The sequence below is a fragment of the Canis lupus genome, chromosome 24 (genome assembly GCF_011100685.1).
Source record: "Canis lupus familiaris isolate Mischka breed German Shepherd chromosome 24, alternate assembly UU_Cfam_GSD_1.0, whole genome shotgun sequence".
Lineage (NCBI taxonomy): Eukaryota > Metazoa > Chordata > Mammalia > Carnivora > Canidae > Canis > Canis lupus.
Window position 1 is genome coordinate 24514527 of NC_049245.1, and position 25780 is coordinate 24540306.

General features: G+C 49.2%; 1 protein-coding gene across 9 annotated transcripts in view; it reads left to right on the plus strand.

Annotated features, from left to right (window-relative positions):
- Positions 1–25780, plus strand: part of MYH7B (myosin heavy chain 7B) — a 40866-nt gene that overhangs the window by 949 nt on the left and 14137 nt on the right. For 2 of the 9 annotated variants that reach the window (XM_038572080.1, XM_038572081.1), the window contains exons 2-14: positions 981–1095; positions 16975–17139; positions 18432–18538; positions 18720–18863; positions 19283–19439; positions 19744–19771; positions 20817–20913; positions 23119–23142; positions 23317–23409; positions 23535–23598; positions 24556–24654; positions 25155–25258; positions 25398–25536. In XM_038572080.1, the coding sequence (XP_038428008.1) occupies positions 17049–17139; positions 18432–18538; positions 18720–18863; positions 19283–19439; positions 19744–19771; positions 20817–20913; positions 23119–23142; positions 23317–23409; positions 23535–23598; positions 24556–24654; positions 25155–25258; positions 25398–25536 (1147 nt within the window). In that variant the 5' untranslated portion in view covers positions 981–1095; positions 16975–17048. Of the gene's footprint in view, positions 1–980; positions 1096–16633; positions 16731–16974; positions 17140–18431; positions 18539–18719; positions 18864–19015; positions 19162–19282; positions 19440–19743; positions 19772–19809; positions 20535–20816; positions 20914–23118; positions 23143–23316; positions 23410–23534; positions 23599–24555; positions 24655–25154; positions 25259–25397; positions 25537–25780 lie in introns of those variants that run through there. The other 7 variants (XM_038572082.1, XM_038572083.1, XM_038572085.1 and 4 more) reach the window with 7 other exon arrangements.

A 25780-nucleotide genomic window follows, 5' to 3' on the forward strand; every position in this document is an offset into this window, starting at 1 on the left:
TTCTTTCTGGGTTGTAATAGGATCTTCTCAATGTGAAGCACTTCATATGAATTTTAAGTTTAACCTGAATTCCTGTCTGGGCTCTGGGAAATTAATCATAACTAAGAACCCCAACTTTTCACATCTGACTAAGAAGGTAGACTGGTAAACAGTACTTTTCTGGGGAATCAGGGAAGGCTTTGGGGGTCTTGAGGAGTAGGTAGGGATGCATAAGCAGTGAAAGAAGTAAGGGTGGAGGTAAGAGGCAGGAAGGAGGACAGTGTTCCAAGTAGCAGGGACAGAAACAGCAAAGGCAAATAATTCTGAGTGTAGCTATGCTCTTTTTAGAGACAGTGAGGAGTTTGGTATAGATACTGAGGAGGGCCTGGGGGTTGAGCAGACTGTTAGGAGCTCAGCCTTGGAGAGGGAGCCTTGAATGCCAGGTTACGGAGCTTGGCATTTGTCCAGGGAGTGATGGGGAGCTATCTAAAGATTTTGAGTAGAGGAAAGACCTGGTCTTTAGGTGCTGGCTACAGTGTGGCAAATGGTTTGTAAGAGGGGATACTAAGGCCAGAGAGCATGCTCAGAGGGTATTAAGGTGTGAGGTAGTGGCTCAGGAGATGGAAAGAAGGGGACATGCTAAAGAGACATTTAGGAAGGAGAACTACAAATGATCATAAATCAGAAGCCCAACCCAGGGGCCATGATGTTTCCAGCTCCTTAAATAAAGCTTGTACATTCTCTGTCTACAGGACAAACTGAGTCCTCCAATCTTGTTGGTGGGAGGGATGCAATAGCTGGTCTGATTATGGGCATAACAGTGTTTCCATGATGCCCTTCCCTTGTTTGCCTTTATAACTGAGGGAGAGTCTAAAGCAGCAGTTATGATAATAGGCCCCAGGTGCAGGTAAAGTCCACCATGTTAACCAGGAACCAAGGAAACTATTTGTGCAGCATGAAATTTAAAAATTAAAAATCATGACCCAGGGTTATCTGTGCAGGTCCCCGCCTCCAAGATGGGTGCCAAAATGATGAATATCAGGTGTCTATTGGTGAAAGTTGGGGAAGATCCCAGACCTTAACAGCCCTTTGGTGGAGGCCCCCACATTGTGGCAGGTAAGGTGCATTTCTTCCCATTTTGTAGACGTGGCAGCTGAGCCTCAGAAGTTACGTGACTTTTTCAGTTTGTGGTGCAATTGGGAGTTAGGGGCTCTTGGCCAAAGATCTTTCTTTTTTTTAAGATTTTATTTATTTATTTATTCATGAGAGACAGAGGGAGAGAGAGAGAGAGAGACAGGCAGGGAGCCCGATGTGGGTCTCCAGGATCACTCCCTGGGCTAAAGGCGGCACTAAACCACTGAGCCACCCGGGCTGCCCAGCCAAGGGTCTTTCAAGTGAGACTGTCTTTCCTGCTCCTTCTGCCCTGATGCTTTGCCCTTGAATCTTGGCATAATTGGTTCCTTCTTGTCATTCCCATGTTTCCTCTGCAGATGCCACCCCTGCCCCATCAATCTCTATCACATTATTCTATGATTTTCTTCATTGCACTTACTAGTGTCTGAAATTATTAATTTAGTCTGATTCTCTCCATCATGTGAGCTCCACGAGAACAGGCACATCTGTCTTGTTTACCACTTTACCACCTGGAGTGGTATCTGCCACATAGTAGATGCTCAATGACATTTGCTAAATGATAGCAATAAGCTGGGGAGAGGAAGGCAGGGTAACCAACATTAGGTGAAAACTTAGGATGTTTCACATACTTTTCATAAACTACTTTCTTTAATCCCTTCATAGCCTTTCAAGGTAGATACTGCATCTTCTTTGGGTAGATAAGAAAACGTGCCACGTGAGGTCAAGTCAGAAGTTTGTTACTTTTGAGGTGATACACTCCTTCGAGAATCTCCATTAGACACAAGCTTTTTTTTTTTTTTTTAAGATTTCATTTGTTTATTCAGGAGAGACACAGAGAGAGAGGCAGAGACACAGGCAGAGGGAGAAGCAGGCTTCCTCAGAGCAGCCCAATGTGGGACTCAATCCCCAACCCCAGAATCATGCCCTGAGCCAAAGGCAGATAGATGCTCAACCGCTGAGCCACCCAGGTGTTCCTAGACACAAACTTTTTGCAAACCATGTGGAGGAATTCACAGGTCTCCTTGGGCCCACTTGGGGGTCCCAGATCAAGGAACCCAGGGATGGGGAGTTTTTCCTGAGGTCTCTCTAGCCTCAAGCCTTTGCTAGTTCCCCACTCCATGGCAAGGGTAGATTCCATTTAGTGGACTGCAGCGGGCCTGCTGAAGATTCTGGAGCAGAGGAAGATTATGATGCAGTGAGCCTTTGATGTGTCAGATGTGGGTTCAGATCTTGACTCCTAAACTGGCCATGTAACTATGAGCAAGGGTTCTCACTGCCCTGAATCCCATTGCCCTCCCATTGAAAATGGAATCTATTTTTTCCCCTAACTATAACAAATCTTTTTTTTTAACTATAGCAAATCTTTATTAAATAATCTGTTCACCAGGTGCCAGCTACTTGGTTAATGGCTTCACAGTTGTTGTCTCACTTTTTACCACAACCCTGTGAGATCAGTACTGTTATCTCCATGTTATAGCTGGGGACTTGCAGGCTTGCAGAAGTGTCCTGGCTTGCCAGAGATCATGCAGCTTCCCACTGTTAGCCACTGTGCCCCCACACATGCACTTAGGTGTGTACCATGAGCTCAGGCTTCCCAAAGCGGACTTTTGAGTTTCTGCTCTTGGGGCTTGTGGGAACATTTGAGTCTGAATTAGGTGAAACAAGACCAGGAGGGCTACACTGCAGTGTGAAGGGAGTCCAGTCCCTTCACTTTGTATGTGTCTTCCATCCCACCTCCCCCACCTCATGAGGGCCTCTCGCCAAGCCTGTATTGGGCCTCTTGATTGGAACATATCTGTCGCCCTGGGGTTTACAGTGCACATGGTCTGCATGTGTACACGTGGCTGCTGTCTCTTTTTAGCAATAACATCACCCTGCCTGGTATTGTTCATGAGGCTGTCTCCCCACCTGGCTGGGGGCCATCACTTGGTCACTCAGTGGAATTCCTCTGTCTTCTAGCCCCCTAGCACAGGTCTGGCCCAGCAGTGCTGCTCAGGAAATGCCTGTGGAATCACAGTGAGGACTGTCCCATGTGTTGAGGATTTACTGTGTGCCAGGCCTATCTCGGACACCTTATATGTGTTATCTCATTTACACCCCCCACCATAAACCTGGGAGGGAGAAGTTACTGTCCCTATTTTACTGAGAAGAAATAGAGACTCAGCTGGGCTTTACTTTAGGCCCACTTGTGATGATTGATGGCACCAGGGCTGACTCCAGGTCTGTGTTCTCATTGTGCATAAGGAATTCTTGAAACTGTGGGCTGATAAAGGGAAGGCACACTCCTTCCCATCGCCCCAGGACACTTAGACATTTTCTACTAACAAGCTTCTAATCCAGCTCTCATTTCACCCATGGGGAGAGGTGCTTGGCTGGCTTGGTCAGTAGAGAATGTGCCTCTTGATTTCAGGGTTGTGAGTTCAAGCCCCGCAATGGGTATAGAGATCACTTTTGTTTTTTTTAAGAATTTTTTTCATTTATTTGAGACCGAGCACTAGTGGTGGGAGGGGCAAAGAGAGAAGGAGAAGCAGACTCCCTGCTGAGGTTGGAGCCTGATGAAGGGCTGATCCCAGGACCCCAGGATCATGACCTGAGCCAAAGGCAGACGCTCAACCACTGAGCCACCCAGGTGCCCTACCATTATGTTCTCAAGGTTTATCCATGCTGTAGCTTATACCAATATCTTATTCCTTTTATGCCTGATTAGTATTCCATTGTGTGGAGATACCACATTTAGTTCGGCTGTCGGTGAGCATTTTGGCCGTTTCTCCTTTTTGTTATTATAAATGATGCTATTATGAACATTCATATACAAGTTTTTATGCAGCTGTATTTAATTCTCTTGGGAATAGACCTGGGCATGGACTTGCTAGTTCACAGGGTAGCTCTATGTTTAACTTCTTGAGGAACTGCCAGAGCATTTTTCAAAATGGCTACACTATTTTGCACTCCCACCAGCAGTGTCTGAGACTTCCAATTTTTACATCCTTACCTCTCGTTCTTATCTGTCTGATGATGACCATCCCAGTGGGTGTGAGGTAGTGTCATATTGTGGTTTCAGTTTGCATTTCCCTAATGACTGATGATATTGAGCAGTGCTTCTCAGCTGTTTTTATATCTCCTTTGTCTATTCCCATCTTTTACCTATTGTTTTTAACTTAAAAAAATTTATTATAATGAAAGGTATTTAAAATTTGCCATTTTAACCACTTAAGTATGGTTCAGTGGCATCAAGTATATTCACATTGTTGTGCAGGTATCACCATCATCCATCTCTGGAATGTCTTAGCATCTCCAAACTGAACCCATTAAACAATTCCCCTTTCTCTACTCCCAACCAACCCTTGGTAACCATCATTCTACTCCTAGACTACTCTTTGACTCAGTTTCTCTTTCACTTAATAAAAGAGAGTTTCTATTTTGAAATTAGGTCATATTTTTATTATTGAGTTGTAAGAATTCTTTATATATTCTGGACATTAGTCTCTTATCAGGAGTAGTTTCTCCCATTCCGTAGGTTGTCTTTTCAAATTCTTGATAGTGTCCTTTGAAAAACATTTTTTTTTAATTTTGAAGAAGTCCAATTCATCTGTTTTTTCTTTGGTTGCTTGTGCTCTGTCATATCTAAAAAACCATTGCCTAATCAGAAATCATGAGGATTTATATCTATGTCTTCCTAGAGTTTTACAGTTTTCACTCTTACATGTACATCTTTGGTTAATTTTTAATTAATTTTTATATATGGTGTGAGGTAGATCCAATGCATTTTTAATCCTTATACTAGGTATATGTGTCTCTAAATACTTGATGCTATTTTTCCTGTTTTTTGGACTTTAACTGGTAACATTGTATATATTATCATTCAGCTTGTTTTCTCATTCAGCCTTATGTTGGGAAACTCATCCATGTTGATAAGAGTGACTAGTTCATTCATTTTCACTGCTCCATAGGTTCACTGCATAAAAGCCACATTTCGTTTACCTTCGCCCCTGTGAATGGTCTATTGGTTTGTCTCTTGTATTTTATTATTACAAATGGTAAACCGTCTAATATGCCTTTAACACACTGCCTCCTTGTACAGTGTGTTAAAGATCATGAGCATATTCAGATTTCCTAGATAATACAAAATATCTCTTTTAAGTGGTTTTATAAATTTGCACTCTTGCCAGTAATATATTAGAATTGCTAGATTGTTGGATTGGAATTACATCTTCACTAAGACTCAGTATTGTCAGGCTTTTTTGTTTTTGCCAGTCTAGTGGGTATGACATGGTATTTCTTTGAAGTTTCCCAGATTAATAGCAAAGTTTATTTTTCAGTAAATATGTACATAGTTGAATGCATAGGTGTATTAAAGCAAAATGGATGCAGGGCTTTGAGGAATTACCCTTGTGATTCTGCTTGTGGCTAGATGGTGGCAGGGTTCTGGGCCTACACTGTGCTGGCTGTTTATAGGGAGACTCTGGAGCTGGGAAGTGCTGGGTGAGCCTGACAACGCCATATATATATGAGAGAAGGCGTTTTTCACCTTGACATCAATGATGGGACCTTTCTTCAGGAAGAGGCTATAGTCTTGCCCTTCCATCTCCCTGAACTTTCACCAAGAAGGGAAGGAGCTGCAGAGAGAAAGAGAAGCCAGGAGGGAATTTTGTAAGGATGAGAATGGGGTCCCACAGCCTTAGGAATGACCTTTTTTGGGAACCTTCTCATTGTGTTTATATTGGTGGTATGTATTTCTCTTGTTTATGGTCCTGAGTTTGGGGGTGATGATAAGGATAATGAATAGTAATGACTGTGTATTAAATGCTTCCTATGTGAGGCCTTGTGCCTTTTTAAATGATTATTATCTCATTTAATTCCAATGGAGTAGGTGCTGTTATTATTCTTGCCTTATAGATGACAAACAGGGAACCAAAGAGACAAAGCAACTGAGAGTTTTCACTCAGTCTGGCTCCAGAACTTGTAAGCACTGTAACGTATTATTAGCCTAGCTCAGATAAACCCAGGAGAGCAAAGCCCAAGCTTGGGTGAATGAGAAACACAAGTCATGGTATCCACTGGGCCTGGTGTGAAGGGGACAGCAGGAAGCAAAGTGAGAGGCCCTGGAGAAGGTGGTTCTTGAGAGGCAGGTGTCCCTATCCCGGTGGACACAGCCCATTTGGCACACACATATGGGCACCTCTTCTGTACAAAGTCCTATGCTAGCTGTTGGGGATGCAGGATGGAATCTGCCCATTTCCGGGTCTCAAGAAGCTCCTAGACAGATGGAACAAGAATTTGGAGGATATGGGTGCCCTTAGCCCCATAGGACACAGGTGATGAGACAGCTCCTCCAACTGAGGGCTGTCCAGGAGGGGCGTCCAGATATCCCTCGACAGGTAAAAGTTTAAATAAACTGTGGTACATCTGTGATATGGAATACTACTCAGTAACAAAAAGAAACAAATTATTGATGTAGGCGACATCAATCTATTGATGTAGATTAATCTCTAGGGTATTATGCTGAGTGGAAAAAAGCCAATCTTAAAAGTTACATACTGTATGATTTCACTTATATAACATTTATGAATTGACAGTTTTCGAAATGGAGAACAGATTGGAGGTTGCAGGGTTAACAATGGGAAGGAGGAAAGTGTAGTTATAAAAGGGTAACACCTTTTTGTTGCTGAAACTGTTCAGAATATAGACTGTGGGGGTGAATCTGTGAACCTACACAGGTGATAAAATCATATAGAACTGAATACACACACACACATACAGACACACACGTATATGTAAAGCTGGGAAAACCTGAATAAGCTTGGGGATTGTATCAGTATCAATAGAGGCGATCTTTCTGTATTATTTCTTATAATTGCTTGTGAATATATAGTTACCTAAAAGAATTTCCATTAAAAAATGAAATTTAAGGCCCAAATTTAAGGTCCTCAGTGGCAAGACAAGTAGAGATATTTTCAACCCATATAAAAAAATCTGAGGGCTATGTGCGAGGAGGCCTCTTGCCCTTAAGTTTGCAATCCAGCTCCACAGAGAGGTGGGCAGTACACTCTAAGATGTGGAGGAATGTAGAGTCACCATAATACCTCAGAAGATCCGGGGCAGACCCACTGGGTTGGATTCTGAATTTCACTCTTTGAGCTTCTCTCTATCCTTTACCTCCTGAGCTGACTGATGATGATTATAAGGGTAAGGATAGAGGTGCACTCACCCCACCCTAACCTCCCACTCCACCTCTAATTGGCCTTTGGAGAAGGACAAATGTTCTTCCCTTGTTCTCTGCTCTACCAGGTTGGGCTAAGTGCTCCTCCCCTAGGAGGCCCTGTGCCTATTGTTATTAACGTGCCTCCTCCATTTCTGTCTCTTCTACTAGACAGACCCCTGGGCGTTAGGAGCAAGACCAGAACCAGTCCCGATCTGGGGGACATCAGAGGGTGTTTGTTGTACTCAACTAAGTGGGAAGCTGACCCTGGCTAGAATAAGCCTGTTCTGATACTAAGATTCTTAGGGAAAGCCTGGGCTGTGGCACAAGATTTTGGAGGTAGTATGGCTATGGTCTTAGGAGATTCTGGGACTTTGTTCCCACATGGTGGTCCCACTAGAATGTCTCTTCCAGAATGTTGCTGCCATGGGCACTGCTTCAAATTCCATCCCCAGAGTGGCACACCCAAGGCTTGTCCACCATACTACCCTAACATACCCATAGTCACAGGGTTCCTACGTTCACATTATTGACCTCTTACCATGGGATAAGCACTTCAGTTTATTGTTGCTCTCAGCAACATTATAGGGCAGGTATTCTTCACCTATTCATTTTGCAGAGAAGGAACCCAAAGCTCAGAGAGGTTAAGTAACTTTCTTTGGGTCACTTAGCTTGTGAATGGCAGAGCAAGGACTTGAGGAAGCAGTCCTAATGTGTGCCAGTCTAGTCCCTGCAGGTGCAGAGCTGAAAAAAGAAGCATTCCTGCTCTTATGGAGCTAAGGATAAAATCACCAGACATCTAGATGTGCTTAGCTATGTCAGTCACAGGCTAAGCTTTTTACATGTATTCTATCGTTGAGTCTGCATAACAACCACAAGAAATAAGGTTATGCCCATTTTATCATGGAAATTGATAAAAGCTCCAAGAAGAAAAGTAAGTAGACACATAACAAGTAGAAGCAGACCTGGACAGTCTGATTCCAGAGCCAGTGCTATCAGACCCTCTTCTGGCATCTCTTCTCCAGACCTATTTTTGGCTTTTTCCCTCCTCCATATACTGGCCCTCCCAGGCTCTCTCCCTGCTACCATTTCCGCCCTCCCCTCACCCTAGCTCTTCTGTCTAGCCTGTGTCCATAGACCCCACCCCTTCCATTCATAGTCTAAGCATAGTTTAGATCAGGGGTTTGGGCCAGAGTGTCTATCTGCACTGTGACTCCTAGGGGGATACCCTGCACTCTGCCGGGCAACGGGAGTCTTGGAGGAGCCTACTACCCAGTCCCCTTCCTTACCTGTGGTGGCCAGAACATGTGCGGCCTGTGTGGTGCAGGGGATAAAGCGGCAAGAGTCCCACACCTGACAGGGAGGCCAACACACCAGGGGTGGGGGGAACACTGGGCCTCTCAGTGCTGGTGGTTCTGGAAGCTGATATGGGCAGCAACAACTGCTGGCATTATCTGGCCTCCAAGAATAGCTTGCCTTAAGAGTTGGGGGCTGGGGCCAGGGAAGAGGGCAGAAGCCTGTTTCCACTGCCCCTTCCACCTCTGCTGCTGCTTGGTCTAGAAACTGGGAAACCTCCCTCTGGTCTACTTTTTGCTATTTTTTAAAAATTTAATTTATTTACTCATGAGAGACACAGAGAGAGAGGTAGAGACATAGGCAGAGGGAGAAGCAGGCTTCCCGTGGGGAGCCCAATATGGGACTCAATCCTAGAACCCTGGGATCATGCCCTGAACTGAAGGCAGACACTCAGCCACTGAGCCACCTAGGCACCCCTCTGGGATGGTTTTGCATGGATATACCTTGCCTGCTATTGGGCTGGGGGTAAGAGGGTGTCCCAGAGACTCAGACCTAGGGGTGAGGGCAATGAGCCTGCACCCTGAAGCCCGGCCCTCACCCAGGCCTTCCCCATTGGCACAGAATAGGAGCATTCTTTTTCAAGGATCATGTTCAAGGAAGTGACCCATATTCACTTAGCAAATCCTTAAGAAATAGGTAATTAATACCCATGATTCAAAATTCAAAGGTAAAAAAAAAAAAAAAAAAAATTCAAAGGTATAAAAGGGTAAATAAGGGGAAAAAAATGGCGTCCCTCCCTTCCCTAGCCCTCAGCCACTTATTCCGCTCTCCAGAGGCAACCACTCTTACCAGCAAAGGTGGTCCCTTCATAGGTGGGCACACAAATATATGATTCTTCTCTCCCCCCATTTTTACAGAGTGATACCATATCCATCTATTCTTTTCCTCACTTCTTTCACTTAATGATGTATCTTGGAAATAGTAAAACTTACTGAGTCTCTCCTCTGTGGCATGCACTATTCTAAGCACTTCAGATGTTACAACTCAAAATACTCATCAGAATCCTGTGTGGTTGGTAGGTACTTTTTTTTTTTTTTTTTTTTTTTGTAACAAATTTCCATTGTTAAGAGGTTAATTTCCCAAGATTTCATAGCTGGTAATTGGCAGATTCTCAGGCAGTTTGACTTTACTGAAGGTATTTTTCATCACTACCCTACACTGCCTCTCATACTTGGGTCCTCTCACTACATAGCATGCCGTCCCTCTCTGTAAAGGCCAAGGTAAGAAATATATGTTGAACACTCGCCATGGCCCAGTTCAGGCAGAAAGTGGAAAAGATTAGGTCTCTGCCCTTGTGGAACTGGCATCCTGTGCTCCTGGGTGTTTGTCACCCAAAGCAGGAGGAGGGAAACACACCTGTCACACATGCTCACCTACCCACGTACAGGTCTGCTGTTTGCACACACTCTGCTCCCTTAGCCACTGGTCCTCTCCTCACACAGCCTCTGAGCTGAAAAGCCTCACAGCCTAGAGCTACAAGTCCAAACAGAGGTAGATACTTATAAGAGATCATGACATGGCCCCCATGAGCCTCACTCATCCCCGGCCCCCTGGGATCTATTTCAGCAAGGCTGGTGGGGGGTGCCTGTATAATCCAGGCCCCAACCCTTGTTTGAAGTTGGGAACAATTGAAGGGCAAGGGAGCTATAGATAGATCCACAGCTGCTGTCACCTGTTCCAGCCTGGGCACTGAGCCCGAGCATTGTCTACATGGGGGCACTCTACCAGTGAGGTAGAGTAGGTGGGAGTTTGGTCCAGTCCAGCTCAGCCCTAGGGACACTGAGTCAGAGGCCAAGACAGAGAAATACGGAGTCTCAGAGGGCATAGAAAGACAGGGTGACCCAGAAGGACCAAGGCTATGAGAATTACAAGAGACCCCCACCAAATGCAGACAACACTGAGACTGGTGGGGGTGGTGGGGGCGTGGGCAGAGACAGTGAGGGCCTAGGGCAGAGATTGAACTCAAGGATGCAGCAAACCAGAGCTCCAGACTGCTTGAGTCCAGCACAAGTCTTTCTGTCCATCCCTTTATCTCCAAGAGGGCTTCCCACGCACACTTCTCTCTGGGCAAACACATCCCAGATTCTTCTAGAGCAGTCTGAGGTATGCTTGGGAGGGATCCGGGAGGCCCCTGGGGTCTCTGGAAGGGGCAGTTTGTGCTGTTGGCTCTAGCCATAGGTCTCATTCACTATGTGGCCTCAGACAAGGATCTGTCTCTTCCTTTGTGCCTCAGTTTCCCTAGCTGTTCAGTGCGAGAGTTGGTTTGCATGATCTCTGAAGGGTCCTTTCGTCCTCTGATGCCTATCAGGACATTTCCCCTCACGTGTCTAACCTCCCTCCCTGTTGCTGCAGCAGAAGCCACAGTCCCCTCCCTTGTGTGTCCTTTGTGAAGATGGGGGACAGCTGGTCCCCCCCACTCTCCCCCCCCCCCAGTAACCTTTTAGCCCTAAATCCACGCTGAGGCATCTCTCCTCCGGATAAACAGCCCTGATGCCTCTTGGCAGCCCTTATCCTATTTTCTGCGCAAGCATCAGAGCTGGGGCCCACTCGGGGCCTCTGCAGCTGCCAGGGCCCCAGGAGGGGGACAAGCCTTGGACAAGCAGGGCAGCCCCCAGGTCTTTGGGGCCTCACTGCTTTTCGTCTGGACCGTTATGGCAGCCGCCTCCTAAGCCAGTCTTCCTGCCACCGGTGTCATCCCTTAGGTCCTTCCTCCGCACCAGCTGCCACAGGGATCTTGTGAACACATAAATCTGACCACGCTGTCAGATGTCCTTGCTCAGAGCTCTTTGATGAGAAACATAAAGTACAAACGCCTTTGATGGTTCCCCAGCTCCTGTAGGAGAAAGCGCCAAACCCTGATCTGGCTTCTGAAGCCCTTCACAGTCTAGTCTCAACTGCTCTGATCGGCCTGGCCTCCCTGGGGGGCTGCTCCGGCCTTGGAGTTTGGGCTCCTGTTCTGCGTCCCCTCCCCTCTGCCTTCGGTGCCCTCCTCCCATCTGGATGACCAGGGCCTCCTTGCTGCCTCCAGCCCATTCTCTAGATGGCAGCCGGGGCGGTCAGCATTCACACTTGAACCACGTACTCTCCTGCCCTGACAGCTTCCCGCTGTACCTGCTGTGAGGTCCAGGGTCCCTTCCAAGTCCTACAAGACTCTCGGTGACCCAGTCCCTGCCTACCTCTGTCACCTCACCTTGTAAAACCCTCCCCCCATCTCTGCTCCCCGCTCCAGCTGCACTAGCCTTGTGACAGGGCCTCAAACACACCAAGCTATTTTCTACCTCACAGCTTTTGTATTAACTGTTCCTTCTGCTCAGAATATTCTTCCTCTGGCTCTTTGCATGGCTCCTTCCCATCCTTCATGTCTCACTGTGAAGCATCATCTCTTCAGAGAGGCCCTTCCTGACCAATCTGAGTAGTGTACACCCCCATGACCCTCCACTGCATTACTATAGTACCTTCAGAGCCCATGCCACCATCTTTAATTACCCTGGAAAACATATTTGCTGGTTTATTGACTGCTGCTCTGTGAGGGAAGGGGTCTGGTCGTCATGCCCCTCTCCTGGCCCGTCTAGGTGTCAGACTTGCTTATTGTCCTTCAGACGCCTCCACTCTGACACCTCTTTTGGGTGTCTCTCCTTTCCTGGACAAGGAGTATTGTGTTCCCATCCTGGACACAGAAGCTGCCAGATGCCTGTTGAATTGGATTCATGTGTCTCTCCCAGATGAACTAACATTTGAAGAGTCCTTCAGCATCTTTATCAAAGAAGGACTTCCAGGCACTGAGGTGCACTGGTGACCGATACATTTCTGGCCAGGTATGGCTCCCAAATCACATCTTCTCTGTCTCCCTGTCTGCCCTTGCTTTTTCTAACACTCAGCTCCTCCAGTGGCATTTTGGGCTAGAAGAAGAGAGGCTGGAGGTATGATGTCCCTTTTGGGCTTTGTCCTATCAGCTCATTGCTCATGGGAGTCTCCCCCAAATAGCCCTGGCTCAGTAGCTGCCTCCAGTTCTGGCTGCTACTAAGCTGTGAGCTCCAGGACTCCTGGCAACTGCTGATCTGAGGCCTTTGACAGAAACTGGGAGCACCTTGACCCTGATGCCCAGTTTGGCCCCCACGCCCCTATATCCTAAGACTGCCTGTCTCTGTCTTTGGCCACTTTACTGTCTACCCTGGATCCTGCCCTTCCTCTTCAGGGTCTAGGGGCCTGGGAGCACTGAGGCTGAACTTTCTTGCACCATCAGCACCTTCATTAAATCCCTTGAAGATTGCAGTTCTCAGAGCGATTTCCAGTCAAAGGCCCTGCAGCCCAGGAAGGTAGACACACTGTAGGCCAGGCTGCAGGTGACCTAGCTGTCCTCATGCCAGTCCTCACAGTAGCTGCTTTTTCCTTTATGGGTTTCCATGTGCCGGGCTAGAGAGCTAACCTTGGGAGTGGAATCCCAGAGTCTGGCCTGGGCTCCCTCTGTCCCTATCAGGGCCTCTGTGCCCTCAGCTCACCTGAAGGTCTAGATGAGATGATTTCTCTTTCAGCCCTGATACTCCTAATTTCTTATGCCCTGCTGTCTAATTGGAGATGAAAAAGGGGGAAGGTAATAAAAGATACAGGAAAGTACAGAGAACAATTAACAAAGCATTGTGTACATTTTGTCATATTTGCCTCAAGTCTTCTGCTCCTGGATTCTAACACTCAGGATTACAAACTGAGGTGCACCCATGTCTTGACTCTGTACTCGTAATCCTGGGAAGAAGAGGCAGGAAGAAGGACTTTGGACTGTCTACACTGGTTACTCTGGGTGGGTTAGTTGGGATGTGAGGGTGGTTATGAAGAAATGAAGCTTCTGGAGGTTCTAGAATCCTAGGGTCCTGAAGTTGGAGCAGATCTCTGAGATTACCCAATCCAAAGCTTCAAGCCCTGCATGATTCCCCATTGCTGTTTGGCAGGAACGCTGTTGCTCATTTTCTTCCAGGCAGCCTCTTCCATGGCTGACTGGCTCTGAGGGTGAGAAAGCCCCTTTTTCTGTGTGTATATCCAAACTGCTCCCTTGTAACTACCCCATTGGCCTGCTCTTGAGGCCACCACAAATCACATGGACTTCCTCTGCTCCAGGATGGCTCTTCACATATGTAAGGTTGGTCCCAAATTTAAGTCCTTGCAGACTGTGGCAGTTGGTGCCTCTCTCAGGTGTGTCTTGGGTCTCCCCGGTGTTTTGTCATTTTTGTCTGTAAGCTCACTGCAGCAGGATGGTGTGCCCTGTGCAGTAGAAGCAAACTTAGAGGGCAATTCAAAACCCATTTCTTTTGGTTGTTGTTGTTTTTTAATTTCTTTTTTTAAAGATTATCTTTATTTATTCATGAGAGACACAGGAAGAGAGGTGGAGACATACATAGGCAGAGGGAGAAGCAGGCTCCATGCAGGGAGCCCAATGCAGGACTTGATTCCAGAACCCCAGGATCACAACCTGAGCCGAACGCAGACACTCAACTGCTGAGCCACCTAGGTGCTTCTCTTTTGGTTGGTTTCTTAGCCCCAGGTTTAGACACTGAGCAGGTAATTCTAGAATTCAGACTCACATCATGTTTGGTATAAGCTAGGCTCGTTAGAGGTTCTGGTTCTCTGGGCTAATTCTATTGCTCAGGTATTAGGAAAGAAGCCCTTCCTTCTGAGCATCTTCAAACAGTGAGCAGGGTTTTTCCCACCCTCTGGACTTTCTATAAATTGCTCAGGCATAGTCCCTTAGCCTCTGACCCCATAAGGAGATCAAAACCCTATCATCTTAAACTATCAAGTTTGGTTCATACTCTTACTCAGCACAGATTTATTGACTTTCTACTATGTGCAGGTGTTCTGTGAGGTGCTGGGGGTATAGACCAAGCTCTTGCCCATTAGTTGTGGGGAGGCAGGCAAGAAACAACCTAAGTTCTATGAAGAGAATTAAAACAGAGTGATATCCTCACAAAAAAAAAAAAAAAAAAAAAAGAAGAAGAAGAAGAAGAAAGAAGAAAGGAATGCATAATATAGGATTCCATTCATAGAAATTTTGTAAAATAGGGGCACCTGGGTGTCTCAGTAGTTGAGCAGATGTCTGCCTTTGGCTCAGGAAGTGATCCCAGAGTCCTAGGATCGAGTCCTACATCAGGGCTCCCCACAGGGAATCTGCTTCTCTCTCTGCCTATGTCTCTGCCTCTCTCTCTGTGTCTCTCATGAATAAATGAATAAAATCTTAAAAAAAAATTTTTGGAGACTAATCTGTGACGTTAAAAGTCAGGATGGTAGGTAAAAGAGTAGTGATTGAAAGAGTAGGTGCTGGGACACCTGGTGTCTCAGTGGTTTAGCGCCTGCCTTCAGCCCAGGGTGTGATCCTGGACCTGGGATCGAGTCCCACATCAGGCTCCCCACAGGGAGCCTGCTTCTCTCCTTCTGCTTGTGTCTCTGCCTCTTCTCTGTGTGTCTCTCAGGAATAAATAAAATCTGAAAAAAAAAAAAAAAGGAGTAGGTGTCGGTAATTTGTTTCTTGAATTGGGTGTGTTTATTTTGCAAAAACTCAGACTGTATGTGACAATATTCACTGTAGCCCTGATTATAATGGCAAAAAGACTGGGAACAACCTAAATGTCACCCAAAGGAGACCTGTATCATTTCATAACATGGAGAAGTATCTGTAGGATTGATTCCTAAAAGGATCAGAGCATAAGTAATTTTAATAGACATTGCCAAATTTGGCCATGCACTTTTTGCAAAATTTGTGTCACATACATGCACTGAAGTATGGACATCTTAAATGTACAGCTCATTTAGTTTTACAGAGTGAACACACTTGTGTAGCTACCGCTGTGCTCAGTATATAGTGTTTCCTGCATTCCAGAAGCTTCTCTCCTGCCTCATCCATTCATTACTCTCCCTCAAAGGACTACCACTTTTATCCTCCTACATTAGTTTTACCTGTTTTGAACTATATACAGTTGAAATGTATCTTTGAAATTATTTCTATATCTTTTATAGAATATAGATATATCTGCGTATTTGGAATTGGTAGTCAGTTGGTACAGAGGATTTCTCTGCGTGAGCTCAGCCTGACATCTAGCTGGCATCCTGGCTCTGGACCTGCGTACTTCTACACGTCCACTGTCTCAGGTTCCAGGATCCTTGGATTCTCTGACTCTGAAATTCTGTGGTATCACAAAGGCCTGAATGGGGTGATAGACAGGAGAGCCTGGAAGCGCCCTGATGTATTCCGAAGCCCGTACCAGACAGACTGAATGCCAGCACATCCAACCCCTGTTAAGAGTGGGGTGCAGGATAGGGCTAACAGTGAGAAGTTGGTTTCCTGTGAATCTTGAATGTCTTCTAGGTGTTCTGAATTTCCTCATTTTGCTTTCTCTTCAGCCAAATTATTCCTTTAAGCCTGTGGTCCCTGCTCTAGTTTTCTTCATGTGTGATTTCCCCAGGGGACCCTGGGGAGATGGGGACAGAGGTAGGGAGGAAAGAGACGCAATGCAAGTACTGGAGAGGGATGTCTCACTTTCTGTGCTTCTCTTTTTGATCTGATCTCTGCTACTGCTTATCTGTGAGACTTGCCAGTGCTTTCTTTTCTCTGGGCCTCAGTTTCCCTGGATGTATGAAGAGAATTGTGCCAAATAGTCCCAGAAGGCATTCCATAGTTTCCTCTCTCTGAGTCTCCTTGCTCTCTGTTTCTGAGGGTGTGAGTGTTTTTCTGGGTGGATCAGACTCCCTGTGACTGACTCAGTTTCTCTCTCTGAGCTCCTCAGTCTTCCCAGATCTCTCATGGCTTTGTCCCTGCCCCCTTGGTCTCTGAATCCCAGCCTCCCTATCTCTTAGTAAGAGTGTCTCTCTCCGCCTTTGTGATCCCATGACAATGGGAGGTAAAAATAGCCCAGGGGCTGTGCTGGTAGAGATAAAAGGGAATTTGCCTTTTGTGTCCTGTGGCCAGGCTGGGGGGGGCTGTGACACGTGGAGATTGCTGACATAGCTCTCCTCCGCTGACCTTGACTGTGGCAATAAAAGGGGTAGCCCAGCTCCCAGCCCTCACCGTGGTGCTGAGGTGGGTGATCAGGGTTGAGGTTGGAACCAAAGGGTGAGGGTCCCCATGGGTGGGCACGAGTCTCTGTATCTGTGGGAAAGGATGCACTGGTGTGTGTGTGTGTGTGTGTGTGTGTGTGTGTGTGTGTGTTGGGGGCTCATCAGGGAGTCTGAGATGGGGACTCCACTGAGTATTAGGCCATATGAATCATGTCCCAGTTTTGGGCTCCTGGTCCCTCAGTTCCTCCATCACTGCCGTCTTCCAGTGCCTGATGCCTTGGACTGCCTTGAACCTCCAAGATTTTTAGTCCCTCGTCCTCCACCTCTCAGTGCCACTGCCATGATGGATGTGAGTGAACTTGGGGAGTCTGCCCGCTACCTCCGCCAGGGCTATCAGGACCTGATGAAGGTGCACACTGTCCCGTGGGATGGTAAGTGAAGACAGAATGGTCCAGCCACAGTGTGGCCCTTATGGACTCAGACCGGGACTGGGGAGGGCTGGCACTGAGCTCGGGGCTGAGGGAGCACTCTGGCCTGACAGCCTTAGCCCTGGCCCTTTCCCTCAGAGTCTGGGGTCCTAACAGTACATTCTCAGAGACCCTGTGCACATCACTGCATGTTTGCGAGCAAGCCTCAGTTTGCTCCTCTGTAAAATGGGACAGTATTCCTTGTCTGCTGGAGCAGTGTCTGTGGCTGGAGCCCGAGGCCCCTAAGGTGGGAGTGATTGGTATGTATGTAGGCTAGTGTCCATAAAACCTGTGCTAGAGTTATTTTTAGTGCTTTCCATAGAGCCAAAGCCAAAGACAGGAATAAAGACTACTATTTATGACCTGGCTTGCTCATAGGACAATAATAACAATAGGCAATGTGTATCAAGTGCTTATTTTGTGCCAGGCCCAGAGTGAATGACTTTCCATGTGCCATCTCAGTAACCTGGGGAGGTGGGGACCAAGGCCAAGGCCAGTTTCATGGGCATGCACCCTCTGCAGTTGCACAGGGCATCATCCTTAGAAGGGCCTCATGTTTGATTTAACACTCTGCTATCACCATTTTGAAATTTGTAATAATTTTTTTTAACCAGGGGCCTGCACTTTAACCCCAGGGCCTACAAGTTATGTAGCTGGTCCTGACTAAGATACTTGGTGGTGGTAGCAGGATAGGGAATGGAATCTGGCGGTCTGCAGTCTGAGTCTGTGCCTTTAGCCACCATGAAACATGGGCTCCCTAAAGTTTGGGGGCCAACTGGCCAGGCAGGAATGCACACAAGACAGAAGTAGGAGCAGTAGGTTTGAGTCTGCAGCGAAATGGGGGGAGGCAAACCCCCCCCCCCAGGACTATGTGCCTGGTTTTGTGGGCTGCTCCATGTGGAATGTCAGGAGATGACCATAACATTTTGCCTTTGACGGAGAGAACGAGGGATTTTCCCAAGGTCGCAGGGTAGATATGGCAAAGGCAGGAATCTGAACCCAAGTGCTAATCCAGGGTGGTGAGGGACTGTTACCTCAGTCAGGGAATCCTCTGAAGAGATCCCTATGGACTCTCCCAGCTCTGCGCTTCCAGGAACCTGGATTTGGAAGGATCTTCTCTGTATTCTCTGCATCCTGACCAAGGGGCTCATGGGAGGGGCACAGCTCTATGGACATGGCTTGAGAACCCTAGCTTGGCCCCCCACCCCTGGATGTGCGTCAGCCCTTCTCAAACCCCAATGTTCTCCCCTAACCAGGGAGGAAGAGGGTCTGGGTACCTGATGAACAGGATGCCTATGTGGAGGCGGAGATCAAGTCGGAGGCTACTGGGGGCAGAGTCAACGTGGAGACCAAAGACCAGAAGGTTTGGCTCCCCTCTTTGAGACTAACTTCTCTGTCCCCGGGGGTGCAGCTCCTCGCTAGCGGGCACGGAATGAAAGGGGGTCTGGGAGGGCACAGGGGTAAGAGGCTGAGGTCAGTAGGTTCCTGCCCACCTACTACCCCACCCCACGTTAAGGTCTCCCACGATATGGTCTCCCGGACAGATGCTGATGGTGCGCGAAGCAGAGCTGCAGCCCATGAACCCTCCCCGCTTTGACTTGCTGGAGGACATGGCCATGATGACGCACCTCAACGAGGCAGCAGTACTGCACAACTTGCGCCAGCGTTACGCTCGCTGGATGATCTACGTGAGCCGCGGGCCAGGCTGTGTGTGGCGGGGGTGGGGCCATAGCGGCAGGGGCGGGGCTAGGGGAAGAGGCCCTGCGCGAGGGCCCTGGGCCCGGGGGAGGGGCGGGGCCAGCGGGGGTAGGGTGACGTCACGGCCCTGGAAGGCGGGGCCCCGCGCTGGGGCGGGGCTGGGGGCGGTTCGGCTCCAGGAGTGTAGGGGTGGGGCTGCCGCTGGGAGGCTTGGCGCGGCAATGTGGAGGTGGGGCCCCGGGCTGCGGGGGGCCGGAGCAGGGCTGCGGGCTAGGAGAGCCACAGAGGGTGTGGCGGGGCACTTTAAGTGGTTCCTTGGCGCATGTGGCAAGGGTCACGGTTTCGTGAGGGCTGGGGCCAGAGGATGGGAACTTGGCCTCCAATAATCCACTTTACATTCTCTCCTCAGACGTACTCGGGCCTCTTCTGTGTCACCATCAACCCCTACAAATGGCTCCCGGTCTACACGGCCTCCGTGGTGGCTGCTTACAAGGGAAAGCGCCGCTCGGAGGCCCCACCCCACATATATGCAGTGGCAGATAACGCCTACAATGACATGCTGCGCAGTAAGAGCCGCCTTGATTCCTCTCCCCTCACCCAAGACCTCTTCTCCTGCTCCACTGAGGCCTCTGTAAAGGACCCCTTTCCCTCCACGTGTACTGCTTTCCTTTTGATCCTGCTGGAGTGTCCAGCATAGCGACCCATCTTTCCAAGTGGGAGCTGGCCACAGTCTGGACATCCCACCTGGTCCTTCTGGTTTCTGGCCCTGGGTGGTGGAGGGGCTGCCCCAGTGCCATGGATACTCAGTGTTCCACCTGTGGCTGGTTCCTCACCTTGGCTAACTTCTCTGTCTCCTCCCCTTTCCTCCAGACCGAGAGAACCAGTCCATGCTGATCACGTGAGTGTGGGGCTCTGGGGGTGTGGTGGGAAGTGCTGGCCACCTGGCAGGAGGGGAGTGCAACTAAAATAATTTCCCCGAAATGCTTAGGGCAGGGCTTTTATTTTACCACCTGGAGCTGGCATCCTGCTGAAGCTAAATTAGAGCGTTTTCTCTGCCCCCAGCCCGGGGGAGATGCATTGTGTCCCGGTGACCAGGGAAGGGAAGCACCAGGGTGATAACCAGCTGTGATACTCCCCTAGTCCCCTTGATCTTTGGGGAATTATGATTCTGGCTCATTGGGAGGGAGGAGATTACTCTCTCTTTCCTCCTTACAATCTCCTTGTCTCTGAATCTTGCTTTGATTTTTCATTTGCCCCCATGAGAAAGTGGTGGAATTCTTACATGCCAGTTTCATGTCCAGCCAAGTCAGTGTGGACATTGTGTGAGAGAGAGAGAGAGAGAGAGTGTGTGTGTGTGTGTGTGTGTGTGTGTATGCAGCCGGGTGGTTAAAAGCAAGGCCTGTAAAATCAGAAGGATCTGGGTTCAAATTCTCACGTCTACTTCCTGCTGGTACCCTTGGGCCCCTGAGTCTCATAGAGCAGAACAATCCTACCTACCTACCATGCAGAGCTGTAAGGATTCAGTGAGTTAATGTATGTGCCTGGCACACAGCAGGGACATTTATGTAACTTCCCTGAGTCGCATTTCCTTACCCATAAAATAGGGGTGATAATGGTGCCTGCCTTACAAGGATTCTAAGGGCTTAAATGAGCCAGGACAGGTAAAGCAATTGGCCCAGTGTCTGGCCCAGTGTCTGTCCCAGTAGACAGTGGCGTCATCACGTGTGTTCTCATCTCACATGGATGTTCTGTCCTGGCTTGCTTTGTAAACAACTCCGCACCTCTGAGGGTTGATCTGTCTCTGGAGGGTTTTGAGTTGGGGGTCGTGAGTTGGGAGCTGGGTGGGGGAAAGAGTGGCCCTGCTTGAGGGGTGGGGTGTTGGGGAGTGGGGGCGATTAGAGTGGCCAGATGGGCTTTGGTGACTCCTGTTTGTGTCGTCTAAGCGGAGAGTCGGGGGCCGGTAAGACGGTTAACACCAAGCGGGTCATTCAGTACTTTGCCATCGTCGCTGCCCTGGGAGACGGGCCGGGCAAGAAGGCCGTAAGACTCGCCCACACGGGCGCCGCTCCCCACTCTTCCCACTGCTTCTCACTATTTCTTTTTTTCTTTCTCTCTCTCTCTCTTTTTTTTTTTTTTTAATTCTTTTTTTAAAAATTGATTCCCCAGAGCCTCTAGCCCTGCCTGAGCCTCCCACCCTGGTGGTGGACTCTGGCCTGAGCAAGACTTGACCAGGAGAGAGGTTGTGACCGCCTCGTCCATACCATGGGACCCAATTCTGGGCCTGCCTCAATGGCCCTATCTGTAACACAGAGGGGCTGGACCATAGTTGTTCCTAAACTTCTTCTGTAATTTTACCTTCCATCCTGACTTTTGTATTTTCAAAAAGTTTACCAAATAGGCTGCTTTTACTATGAAGTGATTATTTTCTTGGTTTTCATGCTCTAAAGACACAATTACCTGTCAATCAAAAAGCAGGCTTATATGGAATCTAACCAGAGCCAAGGGCACTTGGCATTCCCAACAGCCAGGGTCAGGGGGAAATTTCTCACCCTGTGATTTCTGTACGGATTTTTGAAATTTCTGAAATAATGGGGAACCAATATTTTGTTTTGTTTTTGTTTTCTGGTATAACATTCATTCCTAGCCCCCAAAGCCAGCTCTTCAGAGTTCTGGGTGTGCCCCTCCACCCCAAAATGGGCTGCTTTTTCTTTCCAGAAGCCCAAGGCCACCTCCCACCCAGCCCCCACTCCTGGTCCTGTTAAGCCTTGCTTTATTCTGGGGCATTTTTCTTTCTTCTTTTTCGTTGCTTTTTTCCATTTTAAAGTTGTTTTTCTTTTTGCTTTTTCCTTTTTCCCCATTTGATTTTCTTGCTTTTGTTTTTGTTTTTCCTTTCAGTTTTGTTTTTTTGTTGTTGTGGTGGTTGTTTTTGTTGTTTTGTTTTTGCTGTTGACTTTTTGGTGCTCTTTGCTCCCTCCCTCCCTCACCCCATTTTGGAACCCCCCACAGTGCCTCTGAGGATGCTGCAGAAAGTTGGGGCTTGGTCCAGTAACGGGAGAGGTCAGAGCTGGCAGGGGTGCAGCTGGGAAGGGTGGGGCAGAAAGGAAACCTGCACAGTGGAGCATGGGGGTGTCAGGCAAGGGAGGTGGAAAGAAAGGCTGGCTCACAGGGTCCCTGGATGCTGGGACTTAAAAGCCTCATCAGCCCCCCCACTTCTCTCAGCCCCAAATTTGACTACGTCTGCCATAGAGAGCCCTGTCCAAAAGGCCTGGACATGAGTGTGTGGGGCAGAGCTCAGGAGGAGGGCTCTTGTCATTTCCCCCCGGCCTCTGTCCCTCCAGCCATGTCTCTGGGGGGATTTTTAAGTCTTGGGCTCCCTGGAGGTGAGTGAATAACCTTAGTACTCTGGTGGCCTGGCACTGGGCATTCCAGAATCCATTCCTTCCTTTGTCTCCCTTCCTCCCCAGGCTATAGGGAGCCAGGGTGGGAAGGAAGGGGACATGGACAGAAAACAAGGATGAGTCCAAGAGAGGAGGGGAGGGAGATCCTCGCCATCCAAAAAGTCCCTCTAGACGAGACCTGCAGTGGCTATGGTGGCATAGGAGGCAGGATGCCTGGGCCCAGTGCCCACCCTGCCCCTCACTCACCACACGGCCTGGAGATCATGCCCCTGCTCTGAGTCATACTGTCCTCATTTGCAAATTAGGACCAATAATCTGCACCTGGCAGGGCCATCGTGTCTAATAGTACGCAGGTGCAGCTCATACAATACAAAGGAAAAGGGTGAAGGACTCTCACCCGGGGAAGTGAGGGGTGAGAAGGTTTGAGCAGCAAGAGGACTCTTCTAGCATCAGAGCACAGGGAAGCCTTCCTTAGAAGTGGGCATTTGAGCTGGGCTCTAAAGGGGAGTAGATTTTAGTCAGGAAGATCTAGGGCTTTGGGGCAGGGGCCACTTCTTGGAGTTTGGAAAATGAAGGGATATAGAAGAGGCCAGAGACAACTGGGGGAGGGGAAAGACTACAAGGAGGAGATCCCGAGACATAGTCCCTTGCCTCAGGCTCCTGACTAGGGCCAGGTCTTCTCCCACTTTCTAGCATTTCTCCTAACAGTGCTGACAGGTTCTGGGAGTGGGGTTGGGGGCTACACATTTGGGTGACTAACATTCACTGTCCTGCTAACCACTGCCACCCCATCCGCCGGCCTCATGAGACCTCATATGTTCTAACATTGTCTTCCTTCTCTCTCCAGCAATTTCTGGCTACGAAGACTGGGGTAAGTATGGGGTCAGTGTGAGTAGGGCAAGCAATGATAATGAAGCCCTGGGGAGCCCCCTTTCCTTTTCCCCACCAGAGGTCCAAGATAGGCTGATATCCAGGACCACTGGGCACCTTGGTCCCCCCCTCAGTGGCACCAGGGCTGACGGGCCCTTCACCCTGCTGTTACCAGGGCACCCTCGAGGATCAAATCATTGAGGCTAACCCTGCTATGGAGGCTTTTGGCAATGCCAAGACCCTGCGGAATGACAACTCATCCCGCTTTGTGAGTGTCCACCATGGGAGAGGTGGGTGGGGGTTAGCAGCAGGGAGTTGGAGGTGGTGGGAGCTTTCAGCAACTAGTGCCCCCGGGTGGCTGGACCTCAGCTGAGTGTACTCCTTTGCCCATAGGGCAAGTTCATCCGCATTCACTTTGGTCCCTCTGGGAAGCTGGCATCTGCAGATATCGACAGCTGTGAGTCTAGGGGAAGGTGGGAAAAGGTGGGGATGGGGGACAGAGACCTGGATCTTTCTGCTTGGATTGAGGATCCATCCTCAAGTCCCTGGGGCTCTCACCTGTTTCTGTCCATCCCCTGGCCACTGCCCAGCCTCTGCCACCTTACTCTCACCTGTAACGTTCCACCAGCCTCCACATTGGCCTCCCAGCCTCTGTTCCTCTGCTTGATCTTATAGCCAGAGCAGTATTTTCTCAGACACTAATGTGATCACATTATGTTTCTGCTTAAAAACCTTTTCTAGATTCTATTACCTTAAAATGGAGACGCAGATCCTTATCGGGCCAGTCAGGAGCTTTGTGATTCAGTCCTTACCCCATCTCAGTCCTTTTCTGCCCCCCCCGGCCCCAGACTCATGTACACATAGAGTCCCTGTCCTTCTTGGAAGCCTACCCTCCTGTCTCTTGGGGGTTGTTGCCCATCCCACCTGACTGAGCTGCACTGTTCAGACACCAGGTCCTAGGCTGCATGTGCAGAGAGGCCCCACACTGACCATTCCCCACCTTGGGATGCATGGCCAGACCTTGATGATAAGTGCAGGTGTGTGACCAGGGAGCCTTTTAATTCACTCCCTGACTGACTACTTTGCAAACTCACACACCAACACACCAGGTCTGCTCTGGAGGGAAGGAGCGTGTTCTGTGGGTGAAGGAATGAAAACACAGATGAAAAAAAGGACAAATGCAGACCCCCCCCCCCCAACAGACACACAGACCTACAGACACAAATTCCCATGACTGCGCATACGCTGATAGAGACACACCCTTCAGTACGTCTGGCACTTGTGTGGACACGGTGCCTCTCTCCACACCCTTGGCCCTCACGGGTACCTCCTCCCTGCCCCCTCAGCCCTAGATGGGGTGACCCACTCTGGGGAGGTACAGGGGATGGTAGGCCAGTGCCCCTCTTTCTCCCAGATCTCCTGGAGAAGTCCCGAGTGATCTTCCAGCTGCCTGGTGAGCGTGGTTACCACGTCTACTACCAGATCCTTTCGGGGAAGAAGCCAGAGCTACAGGGTGAGGGTCAGGGATGGATAGAGTGGGAGTCAGAGCCCGCGGGGGGACTGGGACTCTCCCCTTGCTCATTAGCCAGGACTTCTGGTTATTGTTGAGCTCTCTCCTTGTACTGGAGAACAGGCCCCTTGGTGTCACTGCCCTGGCAAGGTTGTCCCTTCTGGTGTCCTGGGTCTGGAGAGGCCTCATCCAGCACCAAGGGGGAAGCATTGGCTCTGTCTCGGCCCAGCAGTTCCCCTCTCTTGCAAGCCCTAAAAGGGCAGAGTGTGGTCCTCCCTGTGCCCTGTCACCCGGCATGGGGCCTGGGCTCATTCCTCAGAGAACCACAAAGAAAAAAAGCCACGAGCATGGGGGAGGGGGTGAGAAACTCAGCTACGGGGAGTCCTGGGAGGGCCCTAGAGTCTCCTGCAGGGTGGCCCCAGGACCTACTGTGCTGGGATGGGGGCTGGGACAACAGCTGAGTGAACACAGACAAACCCACTCTGCTCCTCCGTATCCCCCAGATATGCTGCTTTTGTCTATGAACCCCTATGACTACCACTTCTGCAGCCAGGGTGTCATCACCGTGGACAACATGGACGATGGGGAAGAGCTCATGGCCACTGATGTACATCTGTGGTGGGAGAGGGGCCGAGCGGGTGCCTATGGCGCAGGGATGTGTGAGGCTGGGTAGAGATTGGAGTGGCTCCCGTGCCCTTCCCTTAGCCGGCCTCTGGACCTCTCTAATGCTTCTTCCCTTGCCACAGCATGCCATGGACATCCTGGGCTTCAGTGGAGATGAGAAGGGTGCCTGCTATAAGATCGTGGGGGCCCTCCTGCACTTTGGCAACATGAAGTTCAAGCAGAAACAGCGGGAGGAACAGGCTGAGGCCGACGGCACTGAGAGTGAGGGGTCCTGACCCTGGTCTGACCTGGTCATCACCTTGACCCTGATTCCCGTGCCTTGTCCATGACCATTACCCCTAACCCTTGTCCACAGCCTTTGGCCTCAGTCTTACCTGGCTCTGATTGTAACCCCTGACTTTTCAACCCCAGACCCTCACCACCCTCCCCAGCCATATCTTTCACCTGCCCTGAACTCAACCTCTCCCAGCCTCTGTCTCCTGACCCCAGGCAGAGGCCCATAGAG